Raw genomic sequence first — 19031 nt, forward strand, 5'->3', positions numbered from 1 at the left:
TTTGGGTTTTTCTGCATCCCTTTTGATAAAACTGAATAAGTACTTAATTTATTTATTATTTATTTTTATAAGTTTAAGTACTGAAGTTTTAGGAGTTAAGTGAAGTCACTGCCACTTAAAATTTTACCTCATTTTAAATGGCTCTAATTTATTTTAAGTGATATTCAAAATGTGTGGTTGAATGCACATAATTGGATAAAAATTAAGAACTAAATTGGGTTATCAAACAGTATATCTATTTAGGTATGAATTCATGCTTGTATGTATCTATGTGTTTCTATATTTATATAATAGAAGAGGGATGGTAATTTGATTGACTTTCTTTCATATATGCATTTAGAACCTGGCTACGAATTCAATAAGGCATCACTGACAGAATACAACCACATGAGTTTTGGAGGACCCCCTGTTACAGCACAGATAGTTGAGGAAGCGGATGGGCTTTTGCGCAATCATGAAAAGGAGTCTGCAATTGGTAATTAACTTTGAAAGATCCTGTAGTAATTGTAAAAAGTCTTCTTTTTTGCAATTGGGTAGGCCTCAGAAATTAAACTGAAAACTGAAAATGCACTAGTAACTCATATCTATGTATATTACATATATGTTATCCAATTTTTTGCTAACATGCCTTACGATGGGTTATAAAAAAAAATTTATATCGCATTAGTCACTTCCAGACATTATGCAGGCCATCATCTTATCACTATGTGGATTTAAGAACTGTAATGGCATCCAGATTCATTATTGCTTTATACTTCTGGGTTTGATCTGGCTTGCTCTTTTTTGCTTTCCTTGCACTATTTTCTAAAGAAAGAAGTGCACAAAATTTCTATAATTGTGAGTCCGGGTACAGTATACCCTTGTATAATTGAAAAAAAAAGATTTTTATTGTGTCCTACATTCATGACTGAAAAACACCACCTAAAATAAAAAGTGAAATAAGCTGTGAAGAATCACTTGACCAACAACTCTAATCATAGTTCGAAGCTCTCCTCCCAATGTTTGATAATTTAATAAACAATATGATAGTTAATACTATAATATATCTAATGAGAGTTGGCAATGTCAGTTGCTAGCTCAAGGTGTTAAATTATTAGTAAAGTACCACCTAGATTGAAATATTAGTTAACAAACAAAGGTAAAAGTAAGAAGTAAATAAACATAAACTAAACACAATCAAAAAGTAAAAAAAGCTTGTGTAGAGTATATATTCGTGTAGATATATATAATTATACATATACACACAAGTATATACTAGTAAGTACTTTATATTTTACAGTAGCAGAGGCGGTGGTTAATTATCAAGCGCTCTCGTTTTGATGTAGGCGTGGGTATAAATGTAGTACCTTTGTCATTACTCTACCTTTTATTTATTTTTTGGAAGTTAATTACTCTTCCTTTTTTCACTTCCTTCAAATGCCGATTTCCTTTCCTCTCTCTCTAGAATACTGTCCTGTTTCTCTCTCTACCGTGCTCCTGATCTGCTGCTGTTTCTTTCTCTCTAAAGGTCTTTTTTAAAGAGGGTTTCTCTGGGAGCATGAAACATTGCACACAGTACATGTCAGTTTGGCTGATGAGCTAAAAGCCAGGAGGGTTGTAATAGAGAGCCACCAAATTTAGTTAATACCCTTTGAGTGGAAATTTTCAAAATGCAGGACAGAGTACCAAAAGTAGCCCACAATCTGAAATCAATTTTTTTCTCCTCCCACTTTTAGTTGGTTCTCTCCTCTCTCTCTCTCTCTCTCTCGCTAACTGAGAATTACTGTGTCAAACACTTGTTGAATCTATACTGGATTTCACCCATACTATATAATGCAAAATAAGAAGTGAGTGACACTTTTTTTATATTATTATTTTGTACTTTCTTCACTACTTAAGTCTCTACAACAAGGATAGGATATTCAGATATAACAAGATTCACCTTTTATGTGTATGGTGCTGTGTGTTTAGCACCTTGTGTTCATGTCAACTATATATATCTGGTCTACAAAAATAAATATGTTAAACTAGTAACAAAATTGATCCCAAAAAAATAAAATAATTAACTTACAAAATAGCACAAAACATAGAATAGTTATTTTTCTAACCAAATATCATGAAAAAAAAAAAAAAAAAAAAATTTTGAGATTACCGTATAAATTTAATCTTGCATCAATATTTCAAATTTTAATTGAGATTAACAATAAAAATAAATAAAAAAGACAACCACAAAAGAACCAAAACATAACTCAATAATGTTAAATACGAACTTAAATAGTAATCATAAAACATTAATAGTGACCAGATTCAATTGCACAAATTATCGGGGGAGATCCACCCAAAACGGGTGTGTGTGTGAGAGAGAGAGAGAGAGAGAAATTACCTCAAACCCTAGATTTGTCCTTGAATTAAATTGTGAAGGAGAGAGAGATATAACCTAGGTCTGGCTTCATTTCACACCAAATAGAATCGGTCATCGGAGAGAGACAAAGTGGAGAAGACCTCCATATGTTCGCTGATGTTGTGTGCTGAGATGTGTGGCCTGCCTTGAGCTGTTACAGAGAGGGGGAGAGAGAGAGAGAGCACTTGAGCTTCATACAGTGAGGGTTAGGGCAGAGATAGAGAACACTTGAGCTTCACGAGTCCGGCACGAATGGAATGTGAAAAGAGGATTAGGGCTTGAAAATAGATAAGTGTAGAAAAGGGCATTTTAGGTAACACATAAAATAGGAAGAAGGGTATTTTAGGCAAGAGAAATATGAAACAGTATTTTTCCATGTGCCACCTCAGCTTTTGGGTGAAACTCATTTTAGAGAAATATGGGACTTTGACTCCGCCTCTAAGTAAATATGGTGCCCTAACCCCATTTATATGTAATCATCCCTATGCAAAATTCTATCTTTCTCTAGCCGCAATCCTATAGAAGTTTCACATAAATTTTCATCCGTCGTTTTAGTTATAATATAAAAGTATACAACAAGAATATTAATACCTTTGTTCCGTCTTCGGACCATCGAGCACCATCCCCATCAGCAATCCTTATCTCAAAGACCACCCCATGTGGTGGAACAATATGCATATTTTGCCAGCAACAATGATCTATTAAGCGACTAATGACATCAACAGCAAGCCTGTTTTTATTGGAATCTAGTGGAGGAAAAAGAAAAAGCAACAAAAGATCAACCAAGATTCTTACTAGTGTTAAGAGTCTAACTGAGATTTTGTATTTTTTTACAAAATGTATAATGGTCATTAATCATTATCCTAAAAACACACTACCTCGGCATTTAAAAGGTGAATCCACCATCATATCAACCCCAAGCACTAAAATCAAGGTGATGACATATTATCAGCAACAAATTTCTAACCAAAATGGAGGATTCTATTATTGAGTTAAATTTGCCATTGTCTTTAAAAAGTTGTGCTCCCAAATTTGTGGAATTTGATAGCAACCATTCAATTAATTATCCTCCCTTAGCTGTTCCACGTAATGATACGATGACTTTCTTAGAGTGTTTTAGGCTTATACAATCAAGTTTAGAGGGAAAAATACTCACAGTCATTCCTATATGCATCCAACATAGTTCGTCTCATGAGAGTATATATGTTCCCGTCAACATTTCTTTTTCCAAACAAAACAGTAATTCATTGTGAAATTCTTAAACTAGAGATCAAGTTGCCTATATTAATAATTGGTGCTCATAAAGAGTATGTCAGCAGCCCAGAAGAATGAGCAAAGGCATCACATCTTTTTCCCTTTAGGAAAGAAACTTATATTCTTCAGAGCATGTTATGAGGCATGGGAACGATCAGCATTATGTTTACATGCAATAAAAACAATGTATCTTTATTGAAGAGCCACATCAAAACAAAAGGAACCAACCACTTCCACTTAAACTACCCCAGTAACCAACACTGCTCCTGTTGATGTGCTTAGCTAAGGCCCTAGCTCCATCACTCAAGATGCAACCTTTAACCTGTAGACAAGAAAATGAGAATAGCTAAGTAATAGAAATCACGGCAGGAGATTATCATTCTCCTAAAGACTTCAACAAAATAAACATATAAACTTTGTATATATAAAAAATAAAAAATTTAACTTTCAAGAAGAAAATGTTTTTCCAATCACTCTGATAAACAGAACATCCCAATGTGAATTCATAAAATACAAAAATAGATCACAAGTGCACCACCATTTGGGTAAATGGAAATCAAGTCACAAGTCTGTAAATGTACAGATCAGGGTTTTTCAGGTCCAATATGGTAGGTATCATTAATGATGTCACTCATCAGTGCAATTGGCTGAAATGTACCATCCACGCCATATAGATTTCTGCAATATATTACCGACTCTACATTCCAGAGGACACACTGGAAGCCAGATTTTTATTTCTTCTACATGAGACCCATCAAATTGTTCGACCTACCTCCTCAGTGTATGTGCTTTGTCTAAGGTGCAGACAATGCAGAATAGCTTACTCAACCTCCTAGCCAAATAAATCCTTTTAAATACAAGCCAAACATCATCAACCCCAATTCTCTCTCTGTTTTCCTTTTTCCTTATAATAACATTTTCTTCCTTTGTTTTTTTTTCCTTTTCCCTCGTAATAACATGAAAAATTGCAATATCAAGAACTAAAAAAAATTAAAAGGAAAATTTTATTTACAAACAAAATGAAAAGATAATAACTAATAAGATAATTATTACAAGTCACCATTATACCTCTGGATTATGCGGCAACAAAAATGACAAAAGCAGAGTTGATCTTGGTGGAGGAAGCGCCTCTGGAATTGTTCCTGCTGTACCAGTGAGACCCAAAAGCCTCTGAACACCCTCATAACTCAATCCCTGGATAGACATGAAAATAGTTTAGCATACCACGAAAGGATCCTTGTACTATAAGGTACATCTCTACTCTAAATAATATAGATGTTTGGTAATAAAATAGTTTATGCACATGCAAAAAATCAAAGCAGATTCTTACCTAACCATATTATGTGCATACATATGGTATATAAAATATAACAGTGGAGCAGCAACTTACATAGAATATAATAATCTGATAATTCTTTAACTTCAATCTTTCACATTATACAATTCTCATAATAAAAATAGAAAATTAATCAAGATTCTATAGTCACTTATATAATAAATGTATATAAACAAAAAATTGTATTTATATTCTTGTGTTCTTGCCTGACAATATCCTACTTTTCTAGCATCTGTTGTTTCTGCATATTTGTGTAGTATTATGTTCCGTGTCCAGACATCTTTGTTACTTAACTGCAAATACACTTACCAAAAGTATGCTAGCCAAAGAAATGTAAAGCTGAGCAGCCGGCTTCGTAACATGAATTGCAAGGACTCCATTTGACCTTTCCTTCTCTTCTGTGTAAAACTTCTGGTAAATCCGCACACCTAAAAAGGTTAGATGTCTATTATTTGTGGACTACAAGTTTTATAAATCACTTCAAAGTCAGGATTCTGCTGGTCATCAGTAATTCTTTCAGTTAAGTTAAGTGATTGCAGGATTAACTTAGCACGATACAGCAACAAGAAGAGGATATGATTTCTGACCAAGCATGTTAAAAAATAAGCATGTTCGCTAAACTTCACTTAAAATGCAAGTGATAACAACAGAAAGAATAAAATAAAACATGACATTATAAATGGGCTTTACAATATAGAATTGACCCTTACCCTCCATCGAAAAAAGATAAAAAAAATCGGATCTATTATATCTAGATCGATTGAAAAAGCACCATCTCGTTGAAAGGTTCTATACATCTGTCCTTTCTCAACGCATTTCTTTAGCCAAAGACTCCGTTTTTTCCTCTTTCTGGATGGTAAATATTTCTCAGAACATGGAGTGTGAATCAAACCTAGGGGCACTCGGGACATATACTCACAAATTCATTTGCTTAAATACTAGAGCTCATTACAACTCATTTAGTGTTTAACCTATAAAAGAGTCCTCTATCCTATCACTTCTTCCTCTCACTCTTCTTAACATCAGGTTTAGATAAAAAAAATTGAATCATCTTCTATCTCTTTGCCTTTTGCTTTTTGATAAGCTTCCCTGAAAGTTTCTGCATTTTAACAGTTTACCATCCTTTCAGATTCCACATTGTATAACTGCTTATTATATTTGAAAATTTTCAACCAGAGAAAGGCCTATCAGGTAGCAAACCAGTAACTGCAGGGTTTATCACAATATTGGCTAATATCAGGCTATACAAACAGTCATCAAAATGTTATGCATAAAAAATGAAACAAAAATAAAATAAAGTCACAAAACACCTAATTATAGGTTTGAATGCAGAATTTTAAATCTTCTCCCTCTCCAGATTCAGGTGATGGCCACTTTATGGTGTTATTTCAGAAGTGCAAATATCCCTGAGGGCCTGTATCTGTAACTTCTGATTTGTTTTTGTAAAATAGAGCCGTAGGTCCACAATCCTGTACATTCTTTTAAGGAAAAAAAGAAAAAATCATTTGTGATGTTCCGGATAGAAGAAATGTCCATTTGAAATTTAGGTATTTTTGCATATATTTTATGGTTTTGGGAGTTTTATTCAATAAAGTGATAGTTGTCTTTAGATAATTAATGTTTTAAGCATAGGTGTTTGTGGGACTATCAGAGCCATTTCAATGATAATTAAGGAGAGGATTGTATTCTGGTTTAGATCTTATTATAGCTAAGTCTTATAAAGCTCTTGCTTTTAAAGTGAGAAGCACATTTTTGAGAGAGAATTGTCTTTGGTGGTTATGGTCAAGTAAAAGAACATTTATTTATCTTGTCAAAAAGGTTTGCTAAGTGGAATGTGTATGACTGATGGTTAGCAATCAGTCTATTTAGGCCTTCTTGGGTGCTAAGAAGAACTTGAAGAATATTGCAACTGCTTCCTCTTCTACACCAACCCTAGTATGAGGATTGAGGAATAAATGCAAGAAGAACTACAAAAACTTATAAATCCATTATTATATTCCCTAAATGCTTAAATGCTTTCAACACATTCCCTAAATGCTTTCCACATAGAAGAACATACCATGAACTAATAAGATGTATGGAACAGCACTTCCGAAGGCATGAGGGAGGAACTGAATAATATTCACCAGTGTTCAATACAAAATTAATAGTCTTCCATCTCTTCATAATGTCTATTGCGGCCTGCAGAGGTAATTAGTGATGCAATTTATCCATTGCCTCTTTTGTAAGCAAAGTTCAGCAGAAATTTATTTCTTTTTAGAAGTAGTTATCTTAAAAGTCGCTGATAGTTCAATGGAAAATTAATATGGCGGTTGAGCCCAAAATCATGTACACATAATGAGTGCAAGAATTACCCATATGAGAAAATTAAACATAAGATAAACCAATGTTGGGATAAGCTTGAAATTTTTCCAATATTTTTTTATCTTGTCACTTTCGAGTGTAACTTTAGCAAAAGAATACAATAAAAGTAGTAACATAGTGAATATCAATGGTAAAGAGATATCAAAATAGTTTCATTCATTAGACTCAACTGTGCATAGAGAGGGAAATAACACCCCTATTGTTCAAACTTCACCCCTCTAGTTTCAAAAAGTTGCAAATAAGGGCTTCTGACCAACAAATTTGACATGTGCCGTGCATGTGAGCAAAAGTTGGCCTTTAATACCAAAAATACCCTTTTGCAGTACCCAAAATGCCCAAAGGGGATATTTGCACACATTTGAAAGTACAAGGGGTTTTTTGTAGATAATGAACATAATTTTTGAATTTTGTTATTCTCTCCTCTCTAATGGTTCCCTCTCTAAATAATTAATCTCCTATCTAACAGCTCTTTTTATTTTCTAAATTTTATTTTGATTCTATCTCTTCTTATTGTGTCAAAGCACAAAGTTTGAAAAGCTCCTCTGAGATGGAGAGAAAAAAGGGGAGGCAGTGTGCGACGTTGTACGCATGCAGATTTTGTGATAGAACTCTTGGATCAGAGATTTCACATGGAGATGTTGGAGGAGAAATTGGTTCATTCAATTTTGGGGCGTGAAAGAGTCAGAAGTTCTAGAGAGAGAAACACAAGTCTCTCTCTAAAATAATAATAATCAAACTTTATAAAATAGCATTACTTAACTATTTTTATAAATAAATTATAATTATTATGTACGTTTAATAAATTAAATAAAAACAACCTTGTCAGTTTTCACCGTATATATCCACACCACCCACGGGCTGTTCCTTTGACATTACTCTCTTTCAGTTAGACCACAAACCAAAGCAACAAAGAAGGCAAAGGTTATGCCATTAAAGAGAGGAGTTTAGAGAGAGAAAGAGAGGAAGTTTTAGAGAGAGAGATCATGCGTCTCTTCTGATAAGAGCCTTCTACTTTTACACCTATCCCATTTCTCATCCATTTAGGAGAGAAGCTTGCTTTTTGCTATCTCTCTCTCTCTCTCTCTCTGTTATTTTTTTGATTTATTGGGTTTTGTAGCAGTTAGAGATGGCTGTTCAGGCACAGTTGTATTCTGAAAAGCTGGGTTGGCTTACGAGCTCTGTTTTAGGGATTGAAGATGGAGCTAGTTTCAATTTTTAAGAACACCCACAACAGCAAGCGTTTCAATCTATTGGTTTCAATAGTAACCATAATAATCAAGGGGCTTCTTGTTCATCGAGTGTTGATCATAACTATCCAACAATGGAGTTTTCAGTCTTTGGCAGCCGAGCTCGAGAAGCAGAGACAAGAAATCGACTGGATTCTTCGTCTACAGGTCAGATTCGAACAAAATCCCAAATTGGTTTTCATAATATAGATTCATATTTCCACACGCATGTTTGATTTTGGATTTATATAATGTTTTCATTTCTGGGTTTTTCTTGATTTGTGATGAATACAGTGAAACAGAGTGAGAGAATGAGGACTACTCTTCAGGAAGAAACAAGGCAACAAATTGGGTTTTGCTGAAGCTATACGAAGCGAAAACGTTGGGTTTGATGTGGGAGAAAGAGGAAGACTTGGTGACTGCGAAGAAGAGGACAATGGAGCTCAAGGAGTGCTTGAGAAGGCAGGAGCTGGAGATGGAAGTGTGGCAAAGAATCGCGAAAGAGAACGAAGCGACGGTCACGAATCTCAATACAACTCTCCAACAAACTAGAGAGCAAGTCTCTCTCTCCTCCCTAGATGCGGAGTCGTTCTGTGATTCATCTAATTACAGAGTAGTAAACAATGAGGCAGAACAGAGCAAAACAGTGGCGTGTAGGCTCTGTAATGCTCGAAGCTCGTGCATTGTGTTTCATTACCCAAAACGACATAGTTTAGGTCAATGTCTATTAGGGTAATTTCAACTTCTTCAATTTTTTTTTTTTATTATTATTGAATAAAGAATATTGGGGGGTATTTTCGTATTTTTACCTACCCCTCTGACAAAAAGCCCTTATTTGCAACTTTTGAAACTAGAGGGGTAGCGCTTGGACAACAGGGGTGTTATTTGCAAATTTTTGAAAGTACAGGGGTGTTTTTTGCACTTGACCCGAAATATATAAGATGATGTTATTAAATTAATTAATGCAGGTTGCAATAAATGAGTGTTTCTAGCATAATACGTTATCAACATACACATCTAAAATTAAAAGGTTAGGATTATAAGACAGTGGCCAACTATGCTTTGTGTCGAATAATATTGGATGGTTAAGAAACAATATGTTAATAAAATGTGATCATGCAGATGTTGAGATTAATGTGTTGTAAAGATGAGAACAGATAAAATTAGAAATGATCACATTCGTGAAATAATGGAAGTTGACCCATTGGAGATAAAAGAAGAAAAAATCAACTAAGAATGTTTGATCATGTGCCACAAAAACCAATAATTGCACAAGTATGAAAAAGTGGTGTGGTAGGGTAATGCCATGAGACAGGAGAAGAAAGGTTCAGTAGAGTCTGATAGTTCAATTGATATGCACCACTAAGGACCGGACCTGACCTAGTCTAAGAGGAGAGTGAATAGATCTTGTAGAACAATTTAATTATTTTTCCAATTTTAATTTAAGCAAATATTATGACAAAAATAAATTAATAACATATAAAAATCATGCATGCTTATATAATGACAAAATCAAATTAATAACGTAAAAAAACATGCAATCCACAATTGATAAATCAATAAAGCAATAAATATGGCAAAAGAAGATTCATGAAAGGATCCCAAATAAATAGGACAAGGCTTTTTGAAGCTGAGTACTGTCACCTTGACATTTACATCTTCACTAGAAGGTTCCTCTCTCATTTAAATAAGCATTGAATGTTAGACGTGCACACGGTTCAGTTTGGTCCGGTTTTGGGATGAACAAGAACCAAATCAGTCCCAATGGTTCCAAAAATATTAGAACCGAACAGAACTGTTAGAACTAGTGGAATCAAACTGTAAATAATTGGATTAGTTCAGTTCGGTTCTACAGTTTTGGACCTTCTTATATATATATATATATATATATATTCAAATTAATCAAATGAAAAACCATAATTTTAAAATATATGATTATCCTATGAATTGTGGTGTATGGTAAGTTATATTTTCTACCAATTAAACTCAAACATTTGTATTATTTATATAATATATAAAACTATCACTCACACTTCAATCCAGTTCTTTTTGACCCCAAACTGGAACCGAACCATTATCAATGGTTCTTGAATATTCAGAACCAAAACTGAACCATTCCATCACAAAACTGAACCAAACCGTCCAGTTTACCTGTTGTCCGGTTCTAACGGTTTTTAGTGCACCCCTATATAATATTCATAACAAAGTTTGATATTGAAAGCATCGTTGAGGAAAATAGAATTAATTAAAGTGTTTTTGTTTTTATTTTTATTTATTTTTTGGGTGCGTAGGGGTAAGAGTTGATTCAAGTTTTTTGTTTTTTGTTTTGAAAGGTAAGGAGTTGATTCAAGTTGCTGCCAAGTAGAAGGTATTATGCCTTTGTTGTATTCAATAATTTCAATTGAGTTTTATTGTTACACTTATAAGTGTTCTTTTGCTAGAATTCTTATAATATCACTCAACCATCTCTAATTCATGCTTACATTTATTGCAAGTTCCACTAATATGCATAGAGATGGCAGTTAAGAAGCAACTATCTGCTAATTGGTGGCATCTAGCACTCACTCTGTGGATTATGGCTGCAACCGAGGCGAGCCAAGCTTTTGACTGCTCGAGCTCAAGACAAGCCCATACAAGAGTTTTGAGCTTGAGCTCGAGCTAGAGCTTGAACATTACTCGTTGAGCTCGGGTCAGCTCGTTTGCTCTCATTTTTGTCTTAATCTTGAGCTCATTGTCAAGCTCAAGCTCAAACTCGAACTTGAGATTGAAGATTCTTCAAAAGAAGAAATAACTATATATTCAAACAAATTCTAATAAACGACTCATGTTCACGAACCTTTATTGAACTTGTTCATGAACATGTTCACGAGCCGAGCCATGGATTGTTCAGGCTCGGCTTGTTTATCAAACAAGCCGAAGCCAAGCCCGGGCTTTTCATGAATAGCTAGGCTCATTTGCAGCCCTATTGTGGATCATTTACAATCAGTACCGAGTACCGACATCAAAAAGTAGCCTGAGTTGAATTCCTAATAAAAATATGAGGCTGTTACCTTCTTCTGTGGTTTTTACTCCAGGAAGGACTTTTGTTAGACTCTCAGCTTCCAACATCTCAGAAAACGAAGCATACCTGATGACATCCTGTAAACTATTGAAGCTATGTGTGCAGAAGTGCATATGAAGAAAGTAAAGATGAACCGCAAGAAAATCTGATCAACTGAACTTGAAGCACAAAGCACTTGTTGAAGAGAAGCAGTGCTCCTGATCCAAGTCTGATAATCAAATTAAGGCAAAATTAAAGTGAGAAAAATGAATAGGAAAGCCCAATAAAGAATACGTAATTAATCTTAATTATTATTCACTAATTCAAAAATAAAAGGCTATTAGTTTGACACCAGTGGAAACAGATTTAGCCTGAAAGGAGAACTAGATAAACTAAATAAGCAGGAAGAGAATCATAATCCTTCGGGATAATTTTAAAAATAGGCAGGAAACACATCCAAAGCAACTATTCTCACTTGTCCAATCTCAACTTAATTTTATCTTGTGACCCCATCATATCTTCCCCAGAAAATATTTTTCACTTCTCAACCAAAAGGAAAACACAAGAAACACTAACAAATTCCTACAGTCTATTTCTTTCTGTATGGACGTTAGTTTTTAACTCTTTAAGAAAACTGAAGTAAGCTTGTCTTAGTAAGCCTTGAGAAGATTATTGTTATTGTTTAACACCTTCAACCTGACAAGGTTAATAGTGTTTCAGTTGTGTATTAATTCACAAAAATTAAGTAAGAGCTGTTACATGGGTTGGACTTCACTACTCCCTTCTTCCGTCTTATAGCCTGGAGTCCTCTGCTCCATCATTTCTTTCTTTTTTTCTTTTAACTATTTCCATCCTTTATGCATGTCATTGCAACAAAACTTATGCAGTGGCATCTCCATGGATTTATATGTAACTTACGGTATGTATTTTTCCAAACAAGTAATGTTGTGGGGGTTTAGAATCAGGACTAAAACAGCCCCCTTAAAGTTAACAGGCTCAACCAAACCCCAAACTTTTTTATTATGGAAGATTCAACAAATAAGTGTGATCAAGTTGAATTCTGTGTTACACAAACTAAACCTCTTATTTGATGAAAACTCTAAACCCATCTACCTTGGGTAGGTTGGCAGGTCCAAGTTCAAATTTGTCACATCGATCAATGATAATGACAGAATTGTCAGAAGGATTACCTATTTGAATGTCCATTTAGGGGTTCAGAGAAGTTTATTCTGTTTGAGCTGTAGTTGATACTCTAAATACTTGGTTTACATTGAGCTTGATTTAAATTTCAAACTAAACCAACTCAAGTAGGACCTGTAACAGCTACATAGTATTTCATTTTATGCAAATAAATCAAAGCATAAGAAGTAACACAAAAGAAGAGAGAAACATGAAAAAAGAATGTAAAAAAATTCAGCAAAGTGCATTATTACATAATTTATATACAGAACTAAAATAAGCCACACTTACTATAGTCACCAACAGCACATCTTCCTTCAGTTGTTTTTAGGCCATCTGCAAGCAATGCCAAATTAATATGAATAAATAATCATTCACCAGATAGAAACAATTTATCAAGAAATCAAGCTCAAAAGCAATTAGGACTTCCACAGTTGAGCATCAAAATATATAATGCAGTTATGGGCTGCCATGTACGTCTTAATACAAACACACAATACCTTTGAGCTAGGAAAAGAAAGGCTCCTGAACATGAAGTTCAAAGTCTATAGCTTTCAACACCTAATAGAAGGGCATACAATATGTTAACAACAATGAGACCAATGTATCATAAATAAATATAATAAGAAAGAAAACAGGAAATGATTGACATCATCACATTTAACTTACATTTACTAATTCAGACCCCTTTGCTAGAACCAATTGATTCCACTCTTCTTCTTTCTGCTTCATGGAACTGTCTTCATGGATCAATTCCATTTCTTTATATGTCCTGCAGAAAGATCCAGAAGATATAGACTGGTACAAAGCTGATGCTAGAGGCTTGCATAAGAGGATATTGAGGAATTCCTCCAGAAAAATATGTAACAAGTGTGAATGAAAAATGTCTTTCCTTAAACATATATGCATAGGCCACCAGATTTGTGGTATTTATTGTCATAACTAAGCATCATTCCAGTGCAGCACAAGTCGTTTCCACAACATAACTACAATTCAATAAACAATAATGCTTCGCCTCTTTCCACGTGCATAGCAAGTTCCACACACCAGTAGCATAAGAACTGTATATTCATATACACTTGCAAACAAATGCAATGCACTTTTCTGAGTGTTTAAAATTGATAAGCTCTATAACATAGTAAAGCAAAATTCCACATCAACTACACACCAAATGTCATTCAACCCAGCACAATGGTTTTATAATTTTCCTAATAATATCTATCTATCTATCTATATATACACATGTATGTATTTGTACCTCAGCTTGGATCACAAATTGGATTGGCATGAAATTTGGATTAAAAAGTTGGCCAAATTTTTTATATTGACTGTTTTAGTACTTTTTCAGTGATTCATTAAAATATTGAGTTAACTCCAGAGAAGCTAGGCCAAATTTAGGTTGACTATAATTTTTTTAAAAAAAAATCTAATTGTCCAAATTCAGATCAAATTTCAACAATACAAACAAATTCAAATTCAGAATTGACCTCCATACAGCCCAGAAATTCACAGCTTACAAACCATGTCCCCACCCACCCCATCAGTACATGCATTCATACATACATGGACTCAATCTAAATGGCGCCAAAATATTAACCGCTCTAGAGACACAAACTCACACATGTATGTGTGGTTTGCGTATCGTAACAAGCTTCACGAATCACGACCTTAACAAAATAATTAAGCTATTGATCAATCATTCAATTCTAAATAACAACAGCAACAACAAAAGTTCTACAAAATTAATAACTGAATTATACACACACATACACATTATAGCTGGTGACTTGAGTACGGAATAAGAGTGTGTTGGGTAATGAGTTTTGTGGAAATGTAGATAGTGAAGATTTGATTTTGATGATGAAATAAGTACCAGTGTGATTGCAATTGGGGTGTGCAGGGTCGTTCTTGAGGAGGTTAGAACAGTACTCCTTTGAAAGGCCTATATCGATTCCTAGGTTTTCGTCGATTGAGGACGCGAGTGTGAAGTTGAGCACCTCCTCTATGCATTCTTTGACTTGTACTGGACTGACTCCTGGAGACGATGGCTCTTCGTGTTCCTCCATTTTCATTTTTCTCACACTTCAATTCTCTGTCATCTTCAATTCAATTGCAGTCAACCAAAACGTACATACATACGCATGAGATCAATTGGGGGTGTGGTATGATCATGATGGGCCCAATTCCCCTCCATTTTTTTACTTGTTCTTGCGAACTTTTTTATTTTTATTTTTTATTATTTACGAGTGAATCATCTAAATTTTTTGTTTTGAAAAGTGAGAAAATAGGACTATATTATGGGGCCAACCACCTCCTATAATTTATTGCCCTAGATATCACATTTTTGAGGTATTTAATATTTTCTTAAATTTTGTTTTTTTGACTTTTTTTATTATTATTATTATTTTTTTAGTACGTTTTGTAAGGTAACTCATGATATGTGCAATGGAGAGAGAGACAAGCCAATGTCTTATTTTCTTAAGCCATGGTCGAACAATGGAGACCCCTTATTTTCTAAAGTCACGGTCCAACAATTTTAAGAGCATGAGCAAAATCAAGAAATAGAGTTTAAATTTTACCAAGTGGAGTAAATTTCAATTACCTTCTATGAGGTTTGTCAATATCTCACAAAAATAATCCACATACCTTCCTTGGTATTTTGATTTATGTAACAAATTCTCCCACATACCTTCTTTGAGGTTTTGATTTATGTAATAAATTCTCCCTGGCTTTTGGCAATTGACGAATTTTGCAGAAAAAATTGATAAAAGATCAATGGTGTCTTTCTAATGTCTAAAATGATATCTTTAAACAATATATAATTAATGGATAAAATAGTAAAATAACAAACTATATGGTCATTGAAAGAGGAGGTAAATATAGAGGGCCTGTGTGAGATTAATAAACTTTAGAGGAAATAAGTAAAATTTACTCCTTTATTATTTTGTGACAATTGTTAGTCGTTTACCAAATTTGTGACACAATTTCTTTAAAGTTTAGAAGCTGAATTATAATAATCAACATTAAATTAAATTTTAAAACAAAATAATAAATAATTAAAAACTTAGAATATTTCCCAAATTCCAATATGAACAAATATTATTAGATCCTCTAGGGAAAAAAATTATTATTATATCCTAAAATTTTAGTAGTTTTGTTCATTTTAAGTCTACAAAGTTTCAGTATTTAGTACATATATTTTAACAGTTTCTTTTTTTTTTTTTTTAGTAACATGGAAGACTTATTTAACAGTTTCTTACCCTCCTCATCATTGAATTCCTTACCCTCCTCATCATTGAATTCTGAACTGTCATTTGAGTTCCTCTAACTCCATTTTTTTCCGTTCTCAATAGATTATGATTAATCTTATGATTGGAACATAATTGCAATCTGCTATCCTTGCACTAAATTCGGAGTACAGCAGTATTTCAAATGGTGCTCTAATTTCCTACCATTTTTTTCCTTTTTTTCCCCCTCTCCTTTTTTATCCGAGGGTGTTCCAGCCTTTTAGATATATCAATGCGTTCAATGTCACTTTCTGAGTGCCATTTTGCCTTTATTTGGATGAAGCACGGAGTTGATGGGGACTAATACACTACCAAAATGTTGTGGAAGAAGTTGTTCTTGGAATAGATTTTGATTGTGAGCTGTTTCTTTTGTATTTGTTATCTCTTGCTGATAGGAAAATAAATATAGATACATGACAACGTAAGAATTCAAAGGGATTCCCATCTGTGTTTGTCTGATTTGAGGGAGAAAATCCCGTTGAGTTCTTAATAATCATAATATGTATATTTTTTTTCTTAGATATGGCCTTAGATATGGCCAAATGGAGAATGTCTTTGGAACATCTCCTTTGGGTGGTTGATTCTGAACTAGTAGAATTTGGTGCATGCGTATTGTGTCTACCGTATTGGTCTATATAGGGATCCTAAATAAGAGGATGCATGCATTCTTACTCAGAATGGGCATGACTTAACTGGAGCACCAGAAAACAATAGAAGAGAAGTATCGTACTCAACCAATAAAAAAAGCATTGTATAGAATTCAAGTTTAGATACAAAATGAAATCCATAAATACTTCACAAAACATATGTTAAGCATATTTCTCATCATGATTAGTTTACACAAGATGGAAAATAATATAGAGGATAGTAAAATTTTCTTGCTGATCATGATTTCTTAAACACCTGAAGTAGGAACATCTTTCAGTGCTTATACACTATTATTCAAACATGGGCATGTAATATATGGAAAAAAAACAAAACCTTAACCACCATATTTACTTTGATAATAGATATTGGACATCTGACGATGATGATACACTACTATCTTGATAAAAACTTGTCGAAGTTGAAGCAGCATTCCAAGGCCCAATGCGGTCAGCTACCGCAAATTCAACCTCTTCGTAGTTTTGTTGAATAGCATATGCTTCATGTGGCATTCTAATAGCTTCCAACTCTGTTGCAACTTCTTTCATTGTAGGCCTTATTAACCTCCATTTCTGTTACAAACATTTTAATAGAAAGATTGGTATTTTAAAATTTTAATTTAGTAAAAATTGAAGTCGACTAACATTAAAAGTCAATGAAGGGGAGAATTTGCTAACGAATCGTAAATCTCAAAGAACACCAGTGCAAGTTATGAAGTTAAATGGAAAGGTTTTTGAGTTTTGGAAAAATTATACTAAACTCCCTCTTGTAAGCATTAATTATAAAAATTTCTCTTATATTTTTTAGAAATTAGACCACACTCTTCTGTCAGAGTTTGTCAATTGTTCCATAATTTTGTTAGCGATTATTTATTGACAAGTCGACAAAATGTGAAAGGGGTTAAAAAAATACCAATATTATTATTTGGCGAAAGGAAACTAAAAAAAAATACCAATTTAACTGACACGATCTACATTTACCAATTATTTTTTCATGTTTTATTTTTCTTCTTATTATTATTTTTTCCTTATTTTTCTTTCTAATCATTGTTCGTGGATCTTACTTTCACATTATTATTAATATATATTTTTTTATTTAGAAAAAAGCTCTTAATGGATTGAATATTCGATTAATATGCTGAATATAAATTTATTAGTGAATTATTCCTCAGATTATCAGTTCCCACGTCGCTAACACGATATAAAATCTCAGAGTTTATTTAAACCAAAATTAGAAGATTGGGACATCCGTTATTTCCATGTCATTTGCATTCTCATCTTCTTTTTGCTGTTCAGTTCAGTTCCACTTCTGAATTTGAGGTCAGTAAGGAATCAACAGCTTATTTTATCAATTTCTTTTTGAAACTATTAATTTTATGTTTACGACCGTTTTCTTGCTATATATTTCATCTCTTTAGGTTAAAAAGTTTTCTTTTTGAAGAAATGTGTGTGTGGTTATATATTTATTAATATGCATGTATGGATGCCAATTGAAACTGAATCCCTATTCTGAGGATGATTTGATGAGTTTCTTGTATACCCTTTTCATGATTTCAGAGTTTATAGCCATTCAATTTCAATCACTTCCTTTAGGTGGTCTGCATAAGATTTTAAGATTCAGTTCTTAGGATGATGATTTGTTTAATTCTGAGTGAATCTTCAGCAAGATTCAGAATAATGGAGCTAAAATTTTGTTATTTTATGTAGTTTGGTTCTTGTTTACCATGCCTTTTGTGATGAATATCTTGTAAATTGAGTTGAAAAAAAGGGATTATAGGCGAGGACTTCCATCTTGAATAGCCCATATGATAATGGAATTGATTAAGGCTTATTGTCAGTCTAGCCTTAGGGACACTCCTTTTTTAGTACATGCAATAACGATGAGTGAGCAAGAAAGTCATTGAGGGTGATTGCAAACAAGTCATGGAACTTTTCGTACTACCAATATAACTAACAACTATTGCTCGCCCGTCCAAAGTTTTGAGCCAGCGACAAGATGGGAATGGCAAGAAAAGAAGTACAAACATTTGGATCAAGTGCCCCTATATCTTTATGTGCACAAAATTGGAAGCCATTTAGTAGCACTCCATCCCAAACCCATATACAACCCTATTTTGGCACTCGAACTTCCCTTTTTTTTTTTTTTTTTTTTTTTTTCTATGTCCATGGAAGAGTCTCATCATTGAAGTCTGAACTGGCATTTGAGTTTCGTCCAACTCAATTGTTTTCCTTCTCAATAGATTATGATTAATCATATGATTGGAACATAACTGCAATATCCTATCCTTGCACTAAATTTGGAGTCCAGCAGTATTTCAAAT

The 19031-nt window shown here is 33.6% G+C and overlaps 1 protein-coding gene across 1 annotated transcript; it reads right to left on the bottom strand.

Annotated features, from left to right (window-relative positions):
- Nucleotides 1–3586: 3586 nt before the first annotated feature.
- On the bottom strand, nt 3587–15050 carry LOC132275059 (uncharacterized). Its single transcript, XM_059776441.1, has 9 exons — nt 14653–15050; nt 13782–13840; nt 13449–13628; nt 13311–13340; nt 11953–11971; nt 11611–11766; nt 5280–5398; nt 4703–4828; nt 3587–3956 (listed from the first exon to the last, which is right to left on the bottom strand). The coding sequence occupies exons 1-9, from the start codon at nt 14849–14851 to the stop codon at nt 3843–3845; spliced, it is 1002 nt and encodes a 333-aa protein (XP_059632424.1). The 5' UTR covers nt 14852–15050; the 3' UTR covers nt 3587–3842.
- Between the last annotated feature and the right edge of the window lie 3981 nt (nt 15051–19031).

The sequence above is a fragment of the Cornus florida genome, unplaced genomic scaffold (assembly GCF_030987335.1).
Source record: "Cornus florida cultivar Cherokee Brave unplaced genomic scaffold, ASM3098733v1 CherokeeBrave_3.0.0_Hap2_Chr01, whole genome shotgun sequence".
Lineage (NCBI taxonomy): Eukaryota > Viridiplantae > Streptophyta > Magnoliopsida > Cornales > Cornaceae > Cornus > Cornus florida.